The following is a 23,028-nucleotide window of genomic DNA, read 5'->3' on the forward strand; positions in this document are numbered from 1 at the left end:
ATAATAAAGTATTGATTTTGAATTTTGAAGTAAGATTAGCTATTCAGTTTTAGAAGAATCCCATCAAAAAAAATTTTTCTTAGTTAATATATTTGAATAATGGAGGGTCCCATAATAAGAAATGTCCTTTTCATAATCTCTTTGAGAAAAACACATGGTATGTTGGCACTGGAGTGAAAGTTCTATGTCTGGTAGGGAGTAGAGGTTACCATTCCCAGTACACTCAACAAAATAGGTAAAAAACCAGAAAAGTCACGCTAAACACATGGACAAGAAAAATTCCATCAACTTTACTGGCTGTTCAATTAAACACAATAAAGTTTAATTGGCCAGCTAAAGGCAATAGAGATGAATAAAACAAGGCACATGTTCTAGCTGTGATTTATAACATACTAGGGCAAATTAGACAAACAGAGAAATGATTCATTTTTGTGAAAGAGTGTCAAAAAAAAAAAAGTACCCATAAAGTGACTTGGGTATTCAGAAGAGGGAGAATTTGTATAGTCATTGTGTTCATTGCCGGGGAGGTCAGAGTAGAGGTGGGTGGCAAAAGAGGAAAGGAATTGAGAAGACTAGAAGAGGAATAGGAAGAAATGAGAGTTGTAATATATCCTGAATGTACATCTTGACAGGCCTAGAAGTGGCTATGTGTGAACTGTGAATGTCATAGAGGCAGGAAATTCTTTATTTGCTGTTTCTTACATTGTATATGGAGACACCATGTAAATGCTAAGAAAATCATGACTGAGTGTGAGATGGACACTGTCCACGGGGGAAAATAACTTTTTGCCAATAGAGGAAAATCTTGAGTGTCCACCGTCTGTTTTGTTGCTATTTCTGCTTAATTATAGCCATAATAAGAATTTCTAGTCCGCCTCCACTATCTAAGATAATCACAAGGATCTAGAATGGTCTTGTTTTAAAGTTTTCTACTGGGCCTCTTGGGGGAGGCCTCTTGAAGTACAGAAATGCCAGACCCTGTAATGGGAGAAATCTGTTGTTCAGAATCATTATCCTCCGACTGAGGTAGGAACCAAGCTTGAGGCACCAGGAAGGATAACACTGAATTACAGAGAGAGCTGGGATCCTTCCAGGACACACAGGGCAGAAAAGCAAGGGCAGGCAGACTGAAGGCAGAGAAACATCAATAACATTTTAAAGGGACAACTTTGGAGAAAAAATATTTTAGATTTTTGAAGTTACAATAATTGTAGTTGCAGCATGTATGAACATAAGTTCATCGTTGAGATCGTATGTCAATTCTCTGCAGAATCTCTGACACACCATATATGATAACTGGAGGATGTTATCTGTAGTAAGAAGAAATCATAGAAAATAAACCAGTGATCTAAGTTCTTTAAAGACAAGTCAAACCTGGCACTAGTCCTGTCAGTAAAAATTTATTTAGGCATCCGAGGTAGGTTTGGGGTTGGCTTCCCATCTTGTACTTCCCAAGGGGACTCAGGCAGGGAGATGAAGAAATCACAGGTCCCCTGCAGGGGTTATTTGCCTAAGTTCCCTGGCAACCCTCAACTCTTTGTACAGATGCTTCTTCCTCGTGTCTCATTTCCCCAGGTCCTCTTCTGTCTGCATGCACAGGGACCCATGCCCAGGGGTATACGGCACTTTGATTCCTCTCTTGAGTTGGTCTTAGTCTGAGATAGGAAATTGGTGGAGTACTCTCCTAAGAATTTTCTAGGAATCTCACAGCACCTCCTCTAACTTACCCTGGAAGATCTTTAAGATCACGCATGTCTCATGCTTCTCAGCAGCACAGACACCGAAGCCCCTTCTACAGCGATCTGTCTGTGTGCGAAGGGGCATGCTATGCATCTCAGGGGTGTCATTGCTGGAGAGCACAGAGCTGGTGTGAGGCCAGGGGAGGCAGGGACTTAGAAGAAGCTAGACCTATCCAGGCCTGGGGTGCGGGGTGTGGTGCGCAGGTGGGTGAAGAGCTGGTGGCTGGGATCCGGGAGTAAGCAGCTGGATCTCTCACCAACTCCACATCCCGGAGAAATGCCTCTGTGAGAGTTAAAGGTTTCTGGTCCTGACTTCAGCCCTTTTAACCTGGTGACTTTGAGCAAAGATTTAGCCTCTGGCTAAATGGCTTTCCGGCTTAAAAATGGTTCTGTTAATGCTGGCCTGGTTTACCTGGCAGCACTGTAGGTAGACAAGAGTGTGATAATGAGGCTGAGAGCTTTAAACTTTTACCTGTGCTAGCATCACTACGATGGGATTTCTGAGATTGGCGGCTTACATATTGTTAGGTGATATACTCTGTTTTTAACTTGGAACTGAATCATCGTGAAGGCCTCATGAATTATATCATAGTCAGTGCCACTTTTTGTGGTACTGTGGGGTGAGCTGGTCAAAATACAGGTTTAATTTAAAAAAAAAAAAACACCTCTCCTGGGTGCACCTAAGTGAGAAAGTAACATTTATCGAGCATCTCATATGGGCCATGTTCTCTTACTTTGTATCTGATTTAATCCTCACAAAAGCCTTGTAAGTAGGGATTTCCCCATTTCTCAGGTGAGCAACCAGAGGTACAGAGAATTTAAGACAGTGACTGAAACATTTTTTAATCTGTCTGATTCCAGTGCATCCAGTATTTTCTTTCCTGCAATCACTTGTTGTAATATAAAAATCCCTGATAAGGGCATCAAAAACCCTTGATAGCACTAAAACCAGCTACAAAATTATTCATTGTAGGCTCAGCAGATGGGATACAGATTTATAAATGGAAAGGATGTCCTGAGGAAAATCTCACTAGGAGTTTTGATTATGGGGAATGGTAGGGACAGAGTGGGGAGCACTATGATGGGGCAGCCACAGCGGCTTGAGCCCTTGGCGGGGAATGGCAGAATGTTGAAAAGGGCAGACAAGTTGGCATGGAGGCCCAGGGAGCATTCTGAAGGCTGGCTTCCCCTCCCGTATAAACGTGGTCAAGACTCAGCCCCGCATGGACGCCAACTACACATATGGAGTTCCATGGGGCTTCCTAGATCCTGTCTCTGAAGCCCACTCAAGTCTGTGACTCACCCGCAATGCAGCAGAAGACGGATGAGAGCAACAAGAAGTGTTTGTCCATCCTGACAGAGAAGTCTGTTATACAGGAAGAAAAGAAGCCAGGGTCTGCAAGCACAAGTCTTTAGGCCACAAGAAGAAACCTTCCTCTTCATCATAGGGCAGGGATTATTCATGCCTAAGGGGAACCAATCACACAAGGTTTCCTCTGGGAGCTCAAGTTCATGCTCTCTCCACCCCACAGCAGAGAATGATAATTAATAAATGTTGGAGCTTACATGAAGTTAACTTTGTTTTTTATATACTGTTCATCATAGTAATTATTATTAATGCAGTTATGATATTATCATTCTTTTTTTTCTTTGTTTTTCTTCTTTGATATTATCATTCTTATCCCAGTTTCACAGAGGAGGAAACAGGCTTGGTGAGATCCAGCATCTTACCCAAGATCACATATCTAGTGACTTATAGCACCAGTACTCAGAGCAAGACTTTCTAGTTCCAGAAGCCATACTTTTAACCATCTTGATTGAATGCCTCTTGGAGATTTATTCATACATTCAACTAATATTTATTGAGAGCTTTTATGGACCAGGCACAGTTTCATGTGTAAGAGCAGAGCAACGAATAAGTCAAAAAAAAGCTCACCTAGCTCCACACTTCATGGATGAGAAAACGAAGAGTGAAAGAGATGAAAAGGTGTATAATCTATGACCAAGCTGGGCCTTCCACCTAGAATTTCTGATTCTCAGCCCAGAACTCTTTCACTTTACTAGAAATCTGTTCTCCAAGGCCAGGGACTGTTTACTTTGTAGGCTGTGAAATCATCTCTAGAATTATCACATGGCTTGATCTTTAGGAAATTTATATTGTGAATCTGGCCAGTTTTGCCCATGCTTTAGGTATCTGTCTCTACAAAAGTTAACTCAGGTAAGGTTCACCGTGGGTAAACCACTGGAAAATTATGACCAGTTCTGGCACTGTCAGTCTCTGAAACCCATCAGTGAGCTTATGGTACTTTGGCTAGAGGCAATAGGAATCTTCTCTCATGAATTCATTTTAACGACATGTTCTTTAGTTGTAGGAACAATATGTTCATCAAAATATCTCAAGTATGACATTTTTAGATATCAGATAAAGATCCGGTGAAATAAAGTCTTAGCTCAAATGCCACAAAATTTATAGTGTTCCTTTTCTATGACCAGAGTGTGGAGCCCATCTCTGCCTAAGAAGAGAGGCCTTAAACATGAGGGAATTTGTTCCTTTGAAAAGAATTGATTCTAGAATGGCAATCAAGATTGTGAAGTCTTTGAATCTCATTTTCTATTCTTCCATCTTTCAGGAGAAGATGTTGGAAACTAGATAGCATTTTTCAGGACTTTCCAAAGGCTTATCAAGAAGGCATACTTCTGAGCCTTTATTTGTCACCTGTTTTCTCTTCTCTCTCTTTAAAGCAAGTGAGTCTAGAATCATAGCAAAGGAAGAAAAAATTCTAGGTTAAACCACAGAGGGTTTGCCCAGTTTCTATTCTTCTTCCTTCAAGGTGCCCCTTGGCAGATATTTTCTGGAAGGCCCATTGAGTTCTGAATCTCTTTTCTATGGGATTATTTTCAGTTAGGATTGTAGAATTTTGCAACTCCACCCAAGCAAGAGGTTCTCTGATCTACTTCTCATCCTACCACAGTATCTCATCCATCAGATTTTCTCTTGTAAACAATGTCTCGTGGCATGTGTGAACCTTCTAAAGTAGAATGTGTATTTGTGGATGTGAATCTGGAACTCAAAGTAGAGGTCTGAGGTAGAGATATAAAACTGAGCATCATCAGCTCATGGATGACCTCACGCTTGAGCTATGAGAATGGGACCCAGTTCTCACCCAGTCTCAGTGAATCAGAGCTCAGCTAGTTCCCAGCTGCTAACCCACCCAAAGCAAATGAAACAGTTTGTTCTAAAGCTGACTATGTCTTCAAAGTTCATTCTAGAAGACAATGTAATTAATCTTTCCATCTTTTCCAATACCCAAAGCCAAATGTAAGCCTTGCTGCAACTTAACACCTGACAGGATGCTCCCAACATCATCCTCACAGCCAGGCTCTTGGCCCTTGGATGCCAAAACCACAGTTACAGCCTCCACCTCACTGCCTCTCGCACAGGTGCCCTTTCCTGCGTGTGGCTCCTTTTGACTTCAGTTTCTGACACCTACCCTAGCAAAAGGGCCCAGGCTTCTCCTGAAATTTTAAGCACTGCGCAGGGAGTTAGTGCTTGATAGTTTCCAGGACCTTAACAAATATGAGCTTTCTCTCTTCACAGACTTTAAAATACTACTAATACCAATCCTATGATGAAAATGATTCTGAACGTCAGTAACTCACCCAGAGTCACAACGTTGGCAAGCAGCAGAGCCAGGATCTGAACCCATGTGTGTACCAAGCTTAAGTTCGGGATAAAGGGAGATGTCCTTTCTAGAATTCAGTTTTGGTACAGAGGAGTGGGTACTTTAATGTCTTTTCCAGCCCTGGGAAAAATGACTCTTTTCATTGATGTCTTGCAATTGCACAATAGTGAGCAAGAGATCCCATTTTATGTGCTTGGGACAAAGTAATCTCAGCAACAAGTGCAGTGCACTGTCCCCTTGAGCCCCTCTCTTTACCCATATGCCATCACCTCCAACAAGGTGCATCTCTCTGAGTTTCTTGCTCACCCATGTCTCTAGAACCACCTGACCAGCTGTCATCCCAGTGTGTCAGGTTGCCTGACATCTCTGTATTTTGACATTTGCTGTTCCTTTGGGCGCCTGTCCCTATTCACTTCTTCTAACTAACACATCACTAGCCTTCAAAGTCCGGCTCAACTATCCCTTCTTCAGGGAAGCCTTCCCTGGTCAGGCAGTCAGCTTTGAATGTCTCTCATTTAGGCCCCCATAGCTAACTGTGCTTGATGTACTTGTGGTCTCCTTAACTAGACTCAAGTCTTTGTGAGGCCACAGATTAGTGGCCTGGTTCACTTGGTGACGTCTCTTTTTGTGATGTTGGCAGTTGGTATGTGTGTAGAAAATATTTGCTTTAAAAAAATCCATGAATTAGTTAATAACACCTGAAGGCAAACTAGGCACATCTCACCTTTCTGCTGAAACGTCCCTTTCCTACACCACAGAAGGGGCACTCAGTGTTTCCCCCACATTCAGACTATACCTGGAATCCTGAACTTAATTCCTGGTGCTTCAGTCTAAGTGAGACAAAGACAAATCTGATATTATTCTGAGATTAGTGAAGAGAGCTAAAAGGAACTAAGGTGTCCAAATCCTGTCTTGAAATATCTGAAAGGTTAAAATGTGGGGAAAAAATTTGACTTACAGAGCACAAAGCTTAGCTATACAATAATGAATAAAGAATGTATATATATATATATATATATATATATATATATGTGTGTGTGTGTGTGTGTATATGTGTCTGTGTGTGTGTGTGTGTGTGTGTGTATATATATATATATATATATATATTCATCATTGAGGAGAATTTTTAAATAGATGCCTTAGGGGCATTGAGACTCCAGTTGGTGGTTTGGTTGGTTCTGGGAACATCGAGGTACTGTTCGTCACTGAAATTTTATGATTTAGCTGAAGAGCCCAAGGGCAGAACACTGGGGGAGATCAACCAGTACCTTCCACAGGCAACTGCACAGGACCAAAGTCCCAGGATGTTTGTTCTCTTTCTGCTGTGCATAGTCTTTCTGGTCTGCATGAGTAAGGGTAAGTCCTGGAGACAGAGGAAGGGTTGGTTGTTGATTAAGAGATGGGAAGATGCGGGGGGAGGAGAAATTTCCAGAATTGGCTCTTGGGGCTTTGGCCGATGCATGTGTGATTATGTCAGGGAAACTTCTTCTTTCCACAGGTGAATTTCTTGAACATCTGATAGGTATGACCACAGCTAGTCTAAAGTCCTTGGTAAAAAGGTTATTGATGACATTTTTGTAGTAAACCTTCCCCTCCATCTTTTAAGAAAGCTGTTATCCATTCCTACTATAGAATCCTAGGAGTTTGATCTTCTCCCAGACCAATTTAGTCCATTTCGTGGAGTAAGGAAGCTAAAGTCCCCGTCTTTGCTTCCTCTTCCCCATTACTGGACAAAATCATTAGGCTAGATAAGGGGTTCATTACTTGGGGACCATAGATAAATTTTACAGGGACTCCAACCTTTTGAGATTATATACAATATTTGATTTATGTCTGTATAAGTTAGCTTTCACAAGATTATCAAAGGGATCAGGGTCCCTAGAAAAGTTGGGAACCACTAGTCAATAGTAAGTTCCTGTTGGGAAGCCCCCAGGCCTGGAGAACCTTCTCCGTACTGCATCCTTTAAGCACCTCTTTCTGTGTCTGGCAGAGCCTTCGACGATGTGTTATAAATGTAAAAAATATCATCTTGGGATATGCTATGAAGGCATGAGGTCCTGCACCCTGAAGTACCACCAGACCTGTGCTGTTGAAAACATTTACTTACTTACCAGAAAAGGTAGTGTTGGGTATAAAGTGACTGAGAAACAACCACCTTTTCCCCTTAGAGACAGTTACCTGCTTTTGTCCATGGAATACATGGGTGAGTAGGATGGGTGAGGATGGGGTGGTCCTGCAGAGGGTAGGGCAAAGATGGACTTTTCCTTAAGACAGCATTGAGGAAAGGAAAGGTGAGTGTTCCTTATAAGTTAGGAAATAAAATCCACTCTCTGGGTCAGTAATTGATAGACTCTGTCTTTTAGCTCATTTGGGTCTAGAGAAAGATCAGTGAGTCTCTGAAAAGAGGTTATTCCTAGGAATATGGTAGGAGAAAACAGAGTCGTTACAGTTATATTCCCTTTCTTTCACCTCCTCAGGGCGGAGTATGTATTTTTATTCAAAACTGTCGTGTATGACCAACTGTGAGGACATCAACTTCTTAAGTTTTGAAAAGAGGACAGAGCTCATCTGTTGCAAACATAAAAACGATTGCAACCTCCCTGAGGGAGTCTAGTTCTGCATGTCTGCTGGATTTTTGATTATTCTTCAACTCACCATCCCCCTTATCTTTTCCCCCAAACCTGTATTTTGCTCTCCACTTCTAACCAATGGTAGAGAGTGAGAAAGCCAGCTGGTAGTGAAGAGTAGCCATCATAAGGAGGCTACTAGGAGATAACTGATTCTCATTAATGATGGAGCACTAGACGGAAGTTTTGCAAATCCCCGCGCACAGCGTTTTGGTTTTCTTACGATGGTGCTGCCATGAATAATGTTGTGTTTTAAATTGGTTATTTATTATCTCCTATATGGAAATGCAAAGACTTGGGTCAAAATAATCCCAAGCTCGTCCTGGGAATTCTGTGATCATACTTTATCCTTGTCCATACCCACTCCTCTGGGCTGGGATTCTCTCTTGATTAGCTCTGACACCTGGCACTCTCCTTTTGCCCATGGGTTTTGGAGATAAAAGAAGACTAACTCCAGTTTCCCAATTTTCTGGCAACGTGAGCCACATCTTTCTCTGGTAGAGCTCTTAGGAGGAATCTCAGTCCAGGAAAAAACTGGACAGGCAAAGGGATGAGGCATCAAGGAAAATTTTAGGGGCATTTCAGTTTGTGGAAACTAAGATATGAGAAACAGTTTGGTGTGGGTGGAGTTATCATGGCCCTTCCTGGACAGGTAGCCAGGTAGCACATGGTTGAACTAGGTTATTGAATTGGAAATGGAAACCTTGTGCCAGAATGGCTGGTCAGTCTCCTCTCATAAGAATGTGAAAAAAATGTTGATAATAAAGCAAGTTAAGATAATAGTATGTATAGAGATGCCATGTGGTAGTGTTCCAGTTACAAGGTGTCCTATGTATGATGCAGTTATGAGTAAACAGAAGGGATGCTATAACAGAAGCTAGTAGGGGTGGGAAGAGATGCAGGTGACACGGAATGGAACAAATAGACAGAGAGAAACTGTGTAGCGTTGGTGGTGAAACAACCCACCTGTGGCCAAGGTGATGAAGCTTCCCTGGGTATAGAATAACCCTGACATTTCTCTTCTTGTGAATGAAGCTTACTACAGTTCTTGGTCCTGGATTTCCACGATCATTTTTCTCCCTTACTATGCCACATGAAATTCTTACAGTAAAACAATTACCCCTCTACTTGAAGAGTTTGGTGTACTCTCTGCCTTTGTCTGCGCCTGAAAATATAATCCTTCCTGAGGAATTCTCATCTGGGATTTTAGCTGGGATGAAGAAAGACATGTAGATAACTTTTTCAAAATAGGCAGGCAGGTTGGAAAAGCCAATGTAACATGGATATTTTGAGTTAGGGAAGCAACATATATTTTTAAAAATTTTATTGAAGTATAGTCGATTTACAATGTTTTAATTTCTGCTGTACAGCAAAGTGATTCAGTTATACATATATATGTTCTTTTTCATATTCTTTTCCATTATGGTTTATCACAGGATATTGAATATAGTTCCCTGTGCTATACAGTAGGACCTTGTTGTTTATCCATCCTATATATAATAGTTTGCATCTGCTAATCCCAAACTTCCAACCCATCTCTTCCCCACCCCACTCCCCCTTGGCAACCACAAGTCTGTTTTCTGTATCTGTGAGTCTGTTTCTGTTTCATAGATATGTTCATTTGTGTCATATTTTAGATTCCACATACAAGTGATAGCATATGTTATTTGTCTTTCTTTTTCTGACTTCTCTTAGTATGATAATCTCTAGGTGCATCCATGTTCCTGAAAATGGCATTATTTCATTTTTTTAATGGCTGAGTAATATTCCATTGTGTATAGTACCAGATCTTCTTTATCCATCATCTGTCGATGGACATTTAGGGGAAACAACATATTTTTATTTCTGGCTGTATGTGGGCTCTCTCACCCATTGAATCATGGGGTTGGGAAACATCATTTAGAAAAAAAATAGAGAGAGAGATCATTGTTTTTCACTGGGTTTCAAAATAGACTTTAAAAATATTTGTGAATCATTGTTTAGACAAAACTTGGCTTTGTTGAACAAGAAGTTTCTAATTATAAAATCTTTCCTTGATCTTTCAAGAACAAGCGTTGGCATTCTCAGCAATAGAGCATTGAATATTACATTATGTAGTGGATGATTTTGATTTGATTTTGGTGCCCTGCCCAAATCCTTTTTGCTAATCAGTGCATCTGCGACCCAGCTGCATTGAGTGTTGGCTTATGACAATTCACAGCTATTTACTTCTCTGGAGATTTGCCCTCTGCCAGATGGGAGCTGCCTCGCCTGGATGCTGAACTCCCAACTAGAGCAAAGACCTCAGCCAACAAATGGCCGACTCCTTCCATCAAGCTGCATGTGCAGCTTGTGCCAGAGGCAGGCAGGTTGGAAAAAGCCTGCAGTGCAATTTTTGTGCCAGAGCTTTTCCATGGGCTCTGACTAAAGCCAGTCTCCAGTTGAGACCATGTTACTGTTAACATTTCCCCTGACCTCCCTGCTTTCTTTACTCCCCCTCTAAATTTTAAGCTGAGAAGACCAAGTGTTTTCTGCCATCATAGGGCATGGAGCTCTAAAATAAGATGAGGAAATTCCCCAGCAGTCCAGTGGTTAGGATGCTGAGCTTTCACTGCCGAGTGCACAGGTTCGATCCCTGGTCAGGGAACTAAGATCCCACAAGCCGTGTGGTGTGGGCAAAAATTTCAAAAAAAATTTTTTTAATTAAAAAAATTTTTTTAAATATAAAATAAAACAAGATGAGGTTGGGTTAGAAAATGCAGTTACATTTTGGTGCCTCTGAGTGACAGTGCACGTAGTGTGTGAATTAGCTCCTCACGAATAGGGAGAATCTTTTTTATTAGGCTTCCTTACAGCCTAGATAAAATTGCTGTAATCTTGGAGAGAATTTTCTCTTGGTTTACCCCATCTTGGGATATTCTTCCTGTTTCCATTTTCCAACTTGAACAAATGAACAGAATAAGACCTAGGTGAAAATTTCTTTACCCCCATGATAGCACACCAAGTATCAATCCTGAAATAAGCATAAGCTCTTTTTTCATATATGCAAATTTTTTCTTCACATATCATTTTAAAGACAGTAATTTGCCTACTAATCTAAAGGTTAATTTGGAGTTGACTGGTACATAATACATGCAACCTTATGCATTAAATCAAAATAATTTTCACGTATATTAAAGATTTAAATGTAATAAAATCCTTACTTCTTAATTGTTGTGACTATTACTGTTTGACCTCTTAGTGTGCAATAGACACGTGTTTTGTACTTTTCATAAATGGTCTCATTTAATCTTCACAACTTCCTATGAAGTAGCTAGTATTGTAAAACAATGTAATAGATGAAAAACCTGAAGAAGAGGTTGCCCAGAAGCTAATTGGGTTAACTCAACAAGTATCACACAATTTTCCAGTTATTATTGATGCATAAAAAATGATTGTGTTCACTAGTACTGTGGGTCAGCAATTCAGAAAGTAGGTAGTAGGGATGGCTTGTCTCTGCTGCATGATGTCTACGACCGCAGCTGGAGAGACTTGAAGGCTGGAGGTGACTCGAGAGTGGGAGACTGGAATTATTCAGAGGTGTCTTCACGTCTACATTTTTGCAGTTGATACTCGTATAAGTTGTGATGTCACCTGGGGCTGTTGGTCAGAACACCTACATATGGACTCCATATGACTTGGACCCCTGTACTGCATGGAGGCCCAGGCTCCTTACACAGAAGCTTAGGGGCTCTAAAGGCAAGTGTATATTCTAACAAGGTGGAAGTTGCATCACATTTGGAAGTCGTGCATCATCACTTCTGCTACATTCTGTTGGTTATAAGTGAATCACAAGCCTCGCCAGGTTCCACTTTTTTTTTTTTTTTTTCGGTACGCGGGCCTCTCACTGCTGTGGCCTCTCCCGTTGCGGAGCACAGGCTCCGGACGCGCAGGCTCAGCGGCCATGGCTCACGGGCCCAGCCGCTCCGCGGCATGTGGGATCTTCCTGGACCCGGGCATGAACCCGTGTCCCCTGCATCGGCAGGTGGACTCTCAACCACTGCGCCACCAGGGAAGCCCAGGTTCCACTTTTGATTGGAGAGTAGGTAAGTTGTAGAAGAGTTTGTGATATGGGAGATACTGTTGTAGCCATCTTTGGAAAATACAGTCTGTTACAACTAGTTAATGGCAGAGCTGGAATTGAATCCAGTATTTATACAATCCCAAAGCTCTCTCTCATTCTAAGCTCACTATTATATTAAAGATATTTAGAAATATTTATATAATCTAGTGATAGAGGGAACTTTTCTAATCATGGCATCAGTCACAAAACAGGACAAAATTGATAGATTTGGAAATTCCCTGTCAGTCCAGTGGTTAGGACTTGGTGCTTTCACTGCCAGGGTTTGATCCCTGGTCGGGGAACTAAGATCCCACAAGCTGCATGGTGAGGCCAAAGAAAAGATTGATACATTTGACCACATACAGAAGTAAATGTTTTTGTATGGTAAATCAAAACCATCAAAAAAAACCCCCCACATAATATAAAGATTGTAATTTTCCCTTAGCTGTTGTATCTTTAGTTGAATACCTAAAGAGAATAAAGCTCCCTAAAGACCTGTTACCATGATTGTCTATTGTTGTCAAAGAAAGGATTGTGGAAATAAGGAAAAAAAAGAAGAATCTCCAGTGGGTCAGAGAGCAGGATGGAGAAGGGTAGAGAATTGATCTGAAAGGGGTAAATGGAAGAAAACCAGTACACTCCACCACCTTTACCTCTCAGCATCCATTCTCCTTCATTTAGGTGGAAACTGCATTCCCAGCACGGGGAATGAGAAACTTCCCATTACAACCTTGGAAGATGATAGGGATTCAGTCATATTATCACCCCAAACTAGGAATAGCTACCCCCAGGGCTGTTTCTGGTGGGAGTCAAGAGAGAGCCTTGAAATGAGCAAGCAATGTAAAATCTTCGCTGAAGGCCCCACTCCTGTAACTGGACGTGAGGCTGAGCATAATGCTCACAGATGCATTCACAGTGTCTGCTCCACCTTCTCTCACTTCTGCCAGTGTCTCAGCTGGACAGGGTTCTTGACCTGATGGCATAGTCCAGCCTTCATTCCTGTAAGATCTGAACCCTTGGTGGTTTTGTCCTTATTGTATTGTTGCAGGTTTCTATTGAACAAGTCTGTTGGACAAGAGAGTACTAAGGATGTTCCAGCATATCCTGTGGTTTTCAAAAAAAGTTCTTCTTCTCTTCATTGAGTAGCAGCAACCTAAGTTCCCTTGTAATCCAAACAAATCACCACAGTCAGTGCAGTGAATTTTTCTCCGCCTCTTAGCAACAGGCATTTGAGACACTGTGATGTTCTGCTCCCTCTCCCCTGCCCCCACCCTCTCTTATCACAGGCATTGTAGGTTGACGGGGGTGGGGTGAGGCATTCCCTTTATACCATAGGAGAACTGTCCAATAGGTGGCTCCCAGGTTCCATCATAAATGAAAGGTAAAGGAATTTGGAAAACTCTTTCTCAGAATAATTCCCTGGCTTATTGTCATGTTGCATACTCTGTTTTAAAATGTAAAACCCTGCCTATTACTACATTATTTTAATTTTCTTTTGTTTTATACCAAATCTCATTTTATTCCTGGACAGAAGGTTACCCAGGCTGGAATGGGGTCGGGTTGGTTCCTGAAGGAGACAAAAGAGAAAAATCACATGAAAGGTAAAACAGAGCTTTTCCTGGTACCACTTTTCCCAGTCTTAGAAGCCTCTGCAACTGCGTGCAGGACTTGGGCTGCTGGGCCACACGTACTTCAGTGCCTCTCAGCTAGGCTGAGCTTTGGGTTCAGAATGTCAACTTGAGAGACTTCAGATTTCTCCTGTCAACCAACATAGCGTTTCTTCTATCTTCCTCCTCTTAAATTCACTGTATTAACAGTGAGAATTTTCTAGGAGCTCCCCTTGTATCTTATGAAATCTAAGCTTCTACAGTAATATTTTGCTGTTAAAAGCCTCAGAAATCTTCTCCCATGAGTCCTGAATTTCCCAGCTATGTTCCTATGTTTCCTATTTGCATGGTCTCTGCAATAATTTATCTAACCTCAGCATATAAGAAAAGATATTTTGGGTTTTCTTCCAGCAGGCGGCCAGAAGTTAAGTGTACTTTCTCTAATATTATCCATGAAACCAAGTTTCTATTCTAGGGCTGTTGAAGACTGGCCATCTACCCTGAGGCATTGGCTGCTTTGAAGCCACAGGCAGAGTGTAGCACAGGCCCGGAGGCTTTCTCACACTTGGCCACCCTCTGGCTCAAGAGAGCACACGTTGCCACATTTTAGCAGTTTGATCCAGCAGCAGTTCAAAGTACTCCTCTCTAAGGTTTGTTTCTGCACTTCCTGAAAACGTCCTATTCAAAGGGCTCCTCTTGTAACTATATTTGAGAGTAAAGGAGGTTTAGTCTTATATTCACTCCTAATTCAGTTTAATCCTATAACTGCTTCTCAGTGCAGTCTTGTTTCCACAATAGGCTCTGGTTCATTGGATGCTGGTCACCCTCTGGGACTCCTCAGCCACTGTCCTTCTTGATGTAATAAAATTTACTATAATTATAATTTTTACATTAAATAGGTAATGAGCATTTTCTTGTGCCAAGTGCTGATCTAAGCCGTTGACACACATTAACTCATTTTATTCTTACTGCAACCTTATGAAGTACAGAAAGTTAATATACTTTGGTAAAGTCGCATATTACAGTAGAGCTGTCATTTGAACCCAGAATTCATAGGAGCATTATTTTAAACTGATATGATACTGCTACCATAAAATGGGCCTCAATAAAGAAGTTAATGTACGAAGGCCCAGTTCCTTTATTCCTAACAATACCACCTTTCAGGGCTGGATGAATATATCAGACTTTATGGAGTGTCTGGCATAGGTGGAGCAAAAATGCAAACCATTGGGTTGGCCAAAAAAGTTCATTCGGGTTTTCTGTACCATCTTATGGAAAAACCCAAACGAAATTTTTGCAATACATGCTAAATATGGCTAGCTCCATAGTCCAATGGAAAGAGAAGGAAAGTGAAATCTATCCCAGGTGGCCCTCTCACGCATATGACCCAGATCCTAGCTTTGTTCTGTCAACCTAAATTAAGAGGTAAACCGAAGCAAGTTTGAATGACCAGAAATTGAGTTTATTCAGGAAGAGCAGAGGAATTGCAATTCGGAAAATGTATACTGTAGCAAGATACAGGCATGTTTGTTGAGGGTTTGGGGTGAGCTGTATTTATGGGCAATGAGTACAAAGAGGGGTAAGTCCAGCCAGAGTCCAAGCAGTAAGTTCATTGGCTTGAGGATGGGGAGAGATTCCTGCTGGATGTTCATTGGTCAAGAGGTAAGTCTCAACCTTCTGTAAATCAGGCACTTATGGGAAATCAGTCTCAGTAAGTTCTGTTCTTCTCAGGGAGCATGCGTGAGATTCTTCGTTACATATCCTCCAGTTCCATTTTAGATGGAAATCTAAATCCCTTCCTCTGTTCCTCTGAATCCTTCTTCAAAGCACTATTTACCCCCTCCTTCTATTGTTCTTAGTAGCAACCCCAGCACCTCAAACAATTCCCCAATATCTATCAGATGGGAAGCATCCAATATATTTGTTGATGGTTGTGTAATTGAGTGTTAATTAATACTCTGTTAGGCCTGCTCCCTCCCCAGCAGTCTGATGGCAGTACTTGGCAACCCATAGAATTTTGTTTCTGAAGCAACGCATTGGCCCACATTGCTACGGGCTTGAGGATGTGTTTCAGGAGGACAGTCTGGGATGACCTTTAGCTCTCTAAAGCCAGCCCAAAGTTCAGCGAGTGGTTTCAGCTCCTCAAAACCTATTACCTTTGAAATCTTCCCAGCAATACAAGATGAGGCAAAGCCCCCTCAATCATGGGGAGTTTAGTTGTAAACGATCTTATCCCAAATGTAAACATCGATTTTCAAAGATAAACATCCTACTAAATGAATTGTAACCTCATGGAGTTCCATCAACTATGAGGACACATTTTTCATGAATATGCTCAGTGTTACAAGGGCTTCCGTATTCCTCCTCCTGTTTCAAACCCTGCCTAGAAGCTCAGGTGCATAAAAAGGCCGTGAATGCTCTCTTTTTATTTTCTTCTTTTTAATTTTATTTTTTGATTTTTTTTTTTATTGAGGCAACCTTGGTTTACAACATTATATTACTTTCATGTGTACAACAGTATATTTCTACTTCTGTGCATACTACAGTGTGCTCACCACCAAAAATTTAGTTTCTCTTCATCATACAGTTAGCTCCCTATACCCATTTCGCCCTCCGGCTGCCCCTTCCTCTCTGGTAACTACTACAGGTGACCCTTGAACAATGTGAGCATTGGGACAACAACCCTCCACCAGTCAAAACTCCACATATAACTTTACAGTCAGGCTTCCTTATAGGAAATTCCACATTCGGGGATTCAGCCAACAGTGCATTGTGTGGTATTGTAGTAAGTATTTAGTGAAAAGAATCTGAGAATAAGTGGACCCACACGATTCAAACCCTTGTTGTTCAAGGGTCAACTGTACTCTGTTCTCTGTATCTCCATGTTTGTTTTGTTTGGTTGGGTTTGTAGTGATTTTGGTTTTTATTTGTTTTTACTATTCCATCTATGAGTGAAATCATATAGTATTTGTCTTTTTCCATCTGACATTTCTCTTAGCATAATACCCTTAAGACCCATCTGTGTTGTTACAAAAAATGGCAAGATTTCATCTTTTTTAAAGGCTGAGTAGTATTCCATTGTGTGTGTGTGTGTGTGTGTGTGTGTGTGTGTGTGTATACACACATACCACATTTTCTTTATCCGTTCTTCCACTGATGGGCACTTAGGCTGTTTCCATAACTTGGCTAATGTAAATAATACCTAGATGAACATTGGGTGCATATACCTTTTCAAATTACTGTTTTTGTATTTTTTGGATAAATACCCAGAAGTGGAATAGGTGAATCATATGGTAATGGTAATTCTATTCTTAATTTTTTTGAGGACGATCCATACTGTTTTCCAGTGTGGCTACACTGATTACATTCCTAGCAACATTGTATAAGGGGTTCCCTTTTCTCCACATACTCTCCAACACTTGCTATTTCTTGCTTTTTTGATAATAATCATTCTATTTTGATAATAGCACATTCATGGGTGTGAGATGATATCTCATTGTGGGTTTGATTTGCATTTCCCTAATAATTAATGATGTTGAACATCTTTTCATGTGTCTGTTGGCCATCTGTATGCCCTTGGAAAAATATCTGTTCAGTTCCTTTGCCCATTTTTCAATCGAGTTGTTGTTGTTGAGTTCTTTATGTTTTGGATGTTAACACTGTGTTGGATATATGATTTGCAAATATCTTTTCCCATTCATTAGGTTGTCTTTTTGTTTTGCTGATGTTTTCCTTTGCTGTGCAGAATATTTAGTAGTCTCATTTGTTTATTTTTGCTTTTGTTTCCCTTGCCTGAGGAGTCATAGCCAGAAAGATTGCTGAGACCAATGTCAAAGAGCATATTGTTTTCTTCTAAAAGTTTTATGGTTTCAGGGCTTACATTCAAGTCTTCAATCCATTTTGGGTTGATTTTTGTGTAGGGTGTAAGATAGTGGTCCAGTTTTTGTTTTGTTTGGGGGGTTGTTTTTTTGTGTGTGTGCATGTGGCTGTCCAATTTTCCCAACACCTTTCTCCATTGTATGCTCTTTGCTCCTTCATTGTAATTAATTGTTCATATATGTCTGGCTTTATTTCTGGGCTCTCAATTCTGCTTCATTGATCGAAGTATCTGTTTTTCTGCCAATACCATGATGTTTTGATTACTGTAGCTTTGTAATATAGTTTGAAATCAGGGAGTGTAATACCTCCAGCTTTGTTCTTTTTTTCTCAGGATTGCTTGTTATTTGGACTCTTGTGGTTCCATATAAATTTTAGAATTTTTTGTTATATTTCTGTGAAAAATGTCCTTGGAATTTTGATAGGGATTGCATTGAATCTGTAGATTGTTTTAGGTTATATGGACATTTTAACAATGTTAATGCTTCCAATCAATGAGTATGAAACACCTTTCCATTTTTTGTGTCTTCTTCAGTTTCAACAATGTCTTTAGTTTTCAGTATACAGGTCTTTCACCTCCTTGGTTAAAGTTATTTTGTGGTGTTTTATTCTTTTTCTGTAATTGTAAATGGGATTGTTTTCTTAATTTCTTTTCTGATATCTCATTGTTAGCATATAGAAATGCAAGATTTTTTTGTAGGTTGATTTTGTACCCTGCAACTTCACTGTATTCATTTATTGTTTCTAATAGTTTTTTGGTGGAGTCTTCAGGATTTTCTATACATGAAATCATGTCATCTGCAAATATTGACAATTTTACTTCTTCTTTTCCAATTTGAATGCATTTTGTTTCTTTTTCTTGCCTAATTGCTCTGGCTAGGACTTCCAATACTGTGTTGAATAAGAGTGGTAAGAGTGAAAATTCTTGTCTTGTTCCTGATTCTAGAGAGGTAGTTTTCAGTTTTTCACCATTGAGTATTAGGTTAGCTGTGGGCTTGTCATATATGGCCTTTATTATGTTGAGGTTTGTTCCTTCTATACCCATTTTATTGAGAGGTTTTTTTTTTATCATAAGATTTTTTTGAATCTTGTCAAATGCTTTTTTTGGATCTATTGATATGATCATGTGATTTTTATCCTTGATTTTGTTAATGTAGTGTATCATATTGATTGATTTGCAGATGTTGAACCATCCTTGCATCCCTGGAATAAATCACTTGATCATGGTATATGACCCTTTTAATGTATACAGTAATACATTACAGTATTTGGTTGGCTAATATTTTGTTTTAGGATTTTTGTATCTATGTCCATCAAAGATATTGGCTTATATTTTTCCTTTTTGTGTTGTCCTTCTCTAGTTTTGGTATCAAGGTAATGTTGGTCTCATAAAATTAGGGAGTGTTCCTGCCTCTTCAATTTTTTGGAAGGGTTTGAGAAGAATACATATTAAATCTTCTTTGAATGTTTATTAAAATTCACCTGTGAAGCAGTCTGGTCCTGGACATTTTTGTTTCTTGAGTGCTATTTTGTTTTTCTATTTCTTCATGATTCAGTCTTGAAAAGCTGTACAATTCTAAGAATTTGTCGATTTCTTCTAGTTTTATCTTTTATTGGCATATAGCTCTTTATAATATTCTCTTATTATTCTTTGTATTTCTGTGGTATCCATTGCTATTTCTCCTCTTTCATTTCTTATTTCATTTATCAGGCCTCCTCTATTTTTTCTTAGTGAGTCTAGCTAAAGTCTTGTCAATTTGTTTATCTTTTCAAAGAACCAGCTATTTGATCAATATTTTCTGTTGTCTTTTTAGTCTCTGTTTCATTTATTTGTGCTCTGATCTTTATTTCCTCCCTTATACTGACTTTGGGCTTTGCTTTCTTCTTTTCTAGTTCCCTTAGGTGTAAGATTAGCTTGTCTATTTGAGATTTTTCTTCTTTCTTTCATAGACCTCTATGGGTATAAACGTCCCTCTAGTACTACATTTGCTGCCTCCCATAGATTTTAGGTTTTCATTTTTATTTGCCTTTAGGTATTTTTTTGATTTCTTCTTTGATATCTTCATTGACCCAATAGTTGTTCAAAAACATGTTGTTCAGTCTCCACATATTTGTTATTTTTCTAGCTTTCTTCATGTAATTGATTTCTAGTTTCATATGACTTTGATTGGAAAAGATGCTTGGTATGATTTCAATCTTCTTAAATTTATTAAGACTTGTTTTGTGTTCCAACATACAGTCTTTCTTTGAGAAAGTTCATGTGCACTTGAGAGGAATGTGTATTCTGCTGCATTTGAATGGTATGTTCTATACAAATCTATCAAATCCATTGGATCAGATGTTTCATTTAAGGCTGCTCTTACCTTATCCACTTTCTGTCTGGATGATCTATCCATCGATTTAAATAGGATGTAAAAGTCCCCTACTATGGTTGTGTTGCTCTTAACTTCTCCCTTTGTATCTGTTAATATTTTCTTTATGTATTTTGGTGCTCCTATGTTAGGTGCATATATATTAATAAATGTTATGTCTTCTTGATGGATTGTTCCCTTTATCATTCTATAATGTCTGTGTTTGCCTCTGGTTATATTTTTTGATTTGAAGTCTATTTTTGTCTTATATGAGTATGGCTACACCCACTTTTTTTTTTTTTTGACTACCATTTGCTTGGAATATCATCTTCCATCCCTTCACTTTGAGACTGTGTTTTCCTTTAGAGCTGAGATGGGTCTTCTGGAGGTAGCACATAGTTGCGTCTGTTTTTTCATCCATCCAACAGCTCTCTGTATTTTGATTGGTACATTCAATCCATTTACATTTTGGGTGATCATTTGTCTTTTGTTTTCTGGTTGCTGTGTATCTCTATTTTTTCTTTTTCCTCCTGTTTCTCTTTGCTATTTTAGTTTGGTGGTTTTCTATAATGTTTTTCTCAGTTTCATCTTTTTTAAAAAAATATTTTGTGTCTCTGCTGTAGATTTATATTTTGTGTTTACCCTGATGTTTGTAAAAAACATCTCATAAGTAAAATAGTCCTTTTCTGCTGATAGCATCTTCATTTGCCTACATGGGTTTCATTCTTTTCCTCTTCCCCTTTTATGTTTTTGTTGTCTCAAATTATCCCTTTTTATGTTATTCATTACCAAATTGGAGTAGCTATAGTTATGTTTTCTGCTTTTTCCCCCCTTTTAACCTTTATGCTATAATAAAGTGTTTAAAATGTTTTGTGATATAAGAGTTGCAATTTTCTGATTCTGTCTCTCTAGTTATCACCTTCCTCAAAGTTTTGTGCACTTTTGCCTTTTTATTTCTGGTAGAAGAGCTCTTTTCAACATTTCTTGTGGGGCAGGTCTAGTAATATTGATGAACTCCCTCAGCTTTTGTTTGTCTGGGAATGCCTTTATTTCTCCTTCATATCTAAAGGATAACTTTGCTGGATAGAGAATTCTTGGCCAACAGTTTTTATCTTTCAGTATTTTGAGAACGTCATTCTACTCCCTCCTGGCCTATAGAATTTCGGCTGAGAAATTTGCTGATGGCCTAATGTGGTGGGGGTGGCAGGGGCTGTCTCTTCGTAGGTTATCATCCTTTTTTTCCTTGGCTGACTTTCAAATTCTTTCTTTGTCTTTGACTTTTGACAGTTTTGTCTTGGAGATGGTCTTTTTGCATTGAAGTAATAAGGTGTTCTCTTAGCTTCACGGACTTGTATATCTGGTTCCTTGCCAGGTTTAGGAAGTTTCAGGTATTATTTCTTTAAATAAACTCTCTCCTCCCTTCTCCCTCTCTTCTCCTTTTGGGGTAGCCATTACCCTAATGTTGCCCTTCCTAAAAGAGTTGGATAGCTCTTGTAGACTTTCCTCATTTTTTTTTTTTTTAGATCTTAATTTTCTTTCCTCTTCTACCTGTATCATTTCTAGATTTCTATCTTCTAGCTTGCTAATTCTGTCTTCCATATGATCTGCTCTATTTCCAATGCTTTCTAATGCATTGTCCATCTTGTTTATTGAGTTCTTCAGCTCCAGAATAATTTCTGCTTGCTTCTTTCTTAGAGTTTCAATCTCTGGTAAAGTATTACTTCTGTTCATTAATTTTATTCCTGAGCTCATTGAATTGCCTTGCTTGTAGCTCATTGAATTTCATGACAGCTATTTTGAATTCTCTATCAGTTAGACTGTAATATTCTGTGACTTTAAGTTTGATTTCTGGAAAATTTTCATTTTCTTTTTGTGTATTACTGTGGTTCTTCATGGTGCTTGATAAGTTGTTTCTCTGCCAGTACATTTGAAGAAGCAATCACCTTTCTTCTTTAGATTAAGCTTTTATTTTTTTTAACTTGATTCTAATGATTCAACAGGTTAGAAATTAGAGGTCTCTCTTTTGTTTTGCAATAAGTGGCACTATAGTACAAGTTTTTGGGGTTTCTTGCACCTGAACTGCCTCTGGTTATGTTTGAGAGTCTGCACTCTGTCACGGCTGTAGCCCAGTGTCTGCCTTAATGCTGCTTGTGCCTCTGGAGTTATTGGTGTCTTACTATTGCCAGTGTCACTGGCCTCACCTCCTAGGGCACAGGGATGGCAGGCACTTCCACTGCAGCTTGGATCTCCTGAGTTGCACTCTCCACTGCTGTGGGGGAAGAAGGGAGCTGGGATCAGCATACCTCTGCCATTTTGGGTATTGTTGGGTTGGTGGGAGCCACTGCTGTAGGTGGTGTCCTAGGGACCGGAATTGTGGATGCCTCTGTGGCTGGAGGGATGAGTTCACAGGCTCCTCTGTCCCTGCTGTTCAGTTACCTGTGTCTGTGAGCACCGCCGCAGCTGTGGGGCCAGAGGCATGTGTCTACCTCTCCTGATGCTACCAGGTTCTCTAGGGCTGCAGGCTCAGCCAAAGTGGCCAGGGACCCAGGATTGTAAGCAACACTTGTGCTGTTGCCCTGGTTCTGCCTCCTCTTTGTATTCCATCTTTTAGATATAAATATGTATGGGTTTTCTGGCATCCTGAGTGTGTTGGGATGAGCTGCTCTGTTGAGTTGTAGATGTTTAACTGATCGAAGGGGAGAGACAAAGGATGCATCTCAATTCGCCATGATACTGATGTCAATACCATTATTTTTTAAATAAATATTCTGTAATTTGAAAGCCCACGATTGGCTGCAAAAGTATGAGCTGAAGTTTTGAATCTACTACATTGCTTTGCGAAGACCACCATTGTAGGCAGGGGATTTCTATATTGCTCTCTATGGGTGAAGAGAGATAGCAAGAGGATTAAATAATATTATATCCCCAAATGAATCAGGAGTCAGAGAGGTGACTGTGTTGGTGTTACCATATGTGCAGGGTGATGGGGTAGCAGAATAGGTTGCTCATCTAGATACATAAATTTTCTGAAACACAGTGTAATAGTTTCTATTTCATTTCTTTA

The 23,028-nt window shown here is 39.8% G+C and overlaps 1 protein-coding gene and 1 pseudogene across 1 annotated transcript; one reads left to right on the forward strand and one right to left on the reverse strand.

The window, feature by feature from the left end:
- Positions 1 to 1,144: 1,144 nt before the first annotated feature.
- Positions 1,145 to 3,383, reverse strand: LOC132429355 (prostate and testis expressed protein 3-like; annotated as a pseudogene).
- A 4,040-nt stretch (positions 3,384 to 7,423) lies between these two features.
- PATE2 (prostate and testis expressed 2) lies at positions 7,424 to 8,036 on the forward strand. Its single transcript, XM_060017103.1, has 2 exons — positions 7,424 to 7,541; positions 7,900 to 8,036. The coding sequence occupies exons 1-2, from the start codon at positions 7,424 to 7,426 to the stop codon at positions 8,034 to 8,036; spliced, it is 255 nt and encodes an 84-aa protein (XP_059873086.1).
- Positions 8,037 to 23,028: the final 14,992 nt, after the last annotated feature.

Source organism: Delphinus delphis, chromosome 8 (assembly GCF_949987515.2).
Source record: "Delphinus delphis chromosome 8, mDelDel1.2, whole genome shotgun sequence".
Lineage (NCBI taxonomy): Eukaryota > Metazoa > Chordata > Mammalia > Artiodactyla > Delphinidae > Delphinus > Delphinus delphis.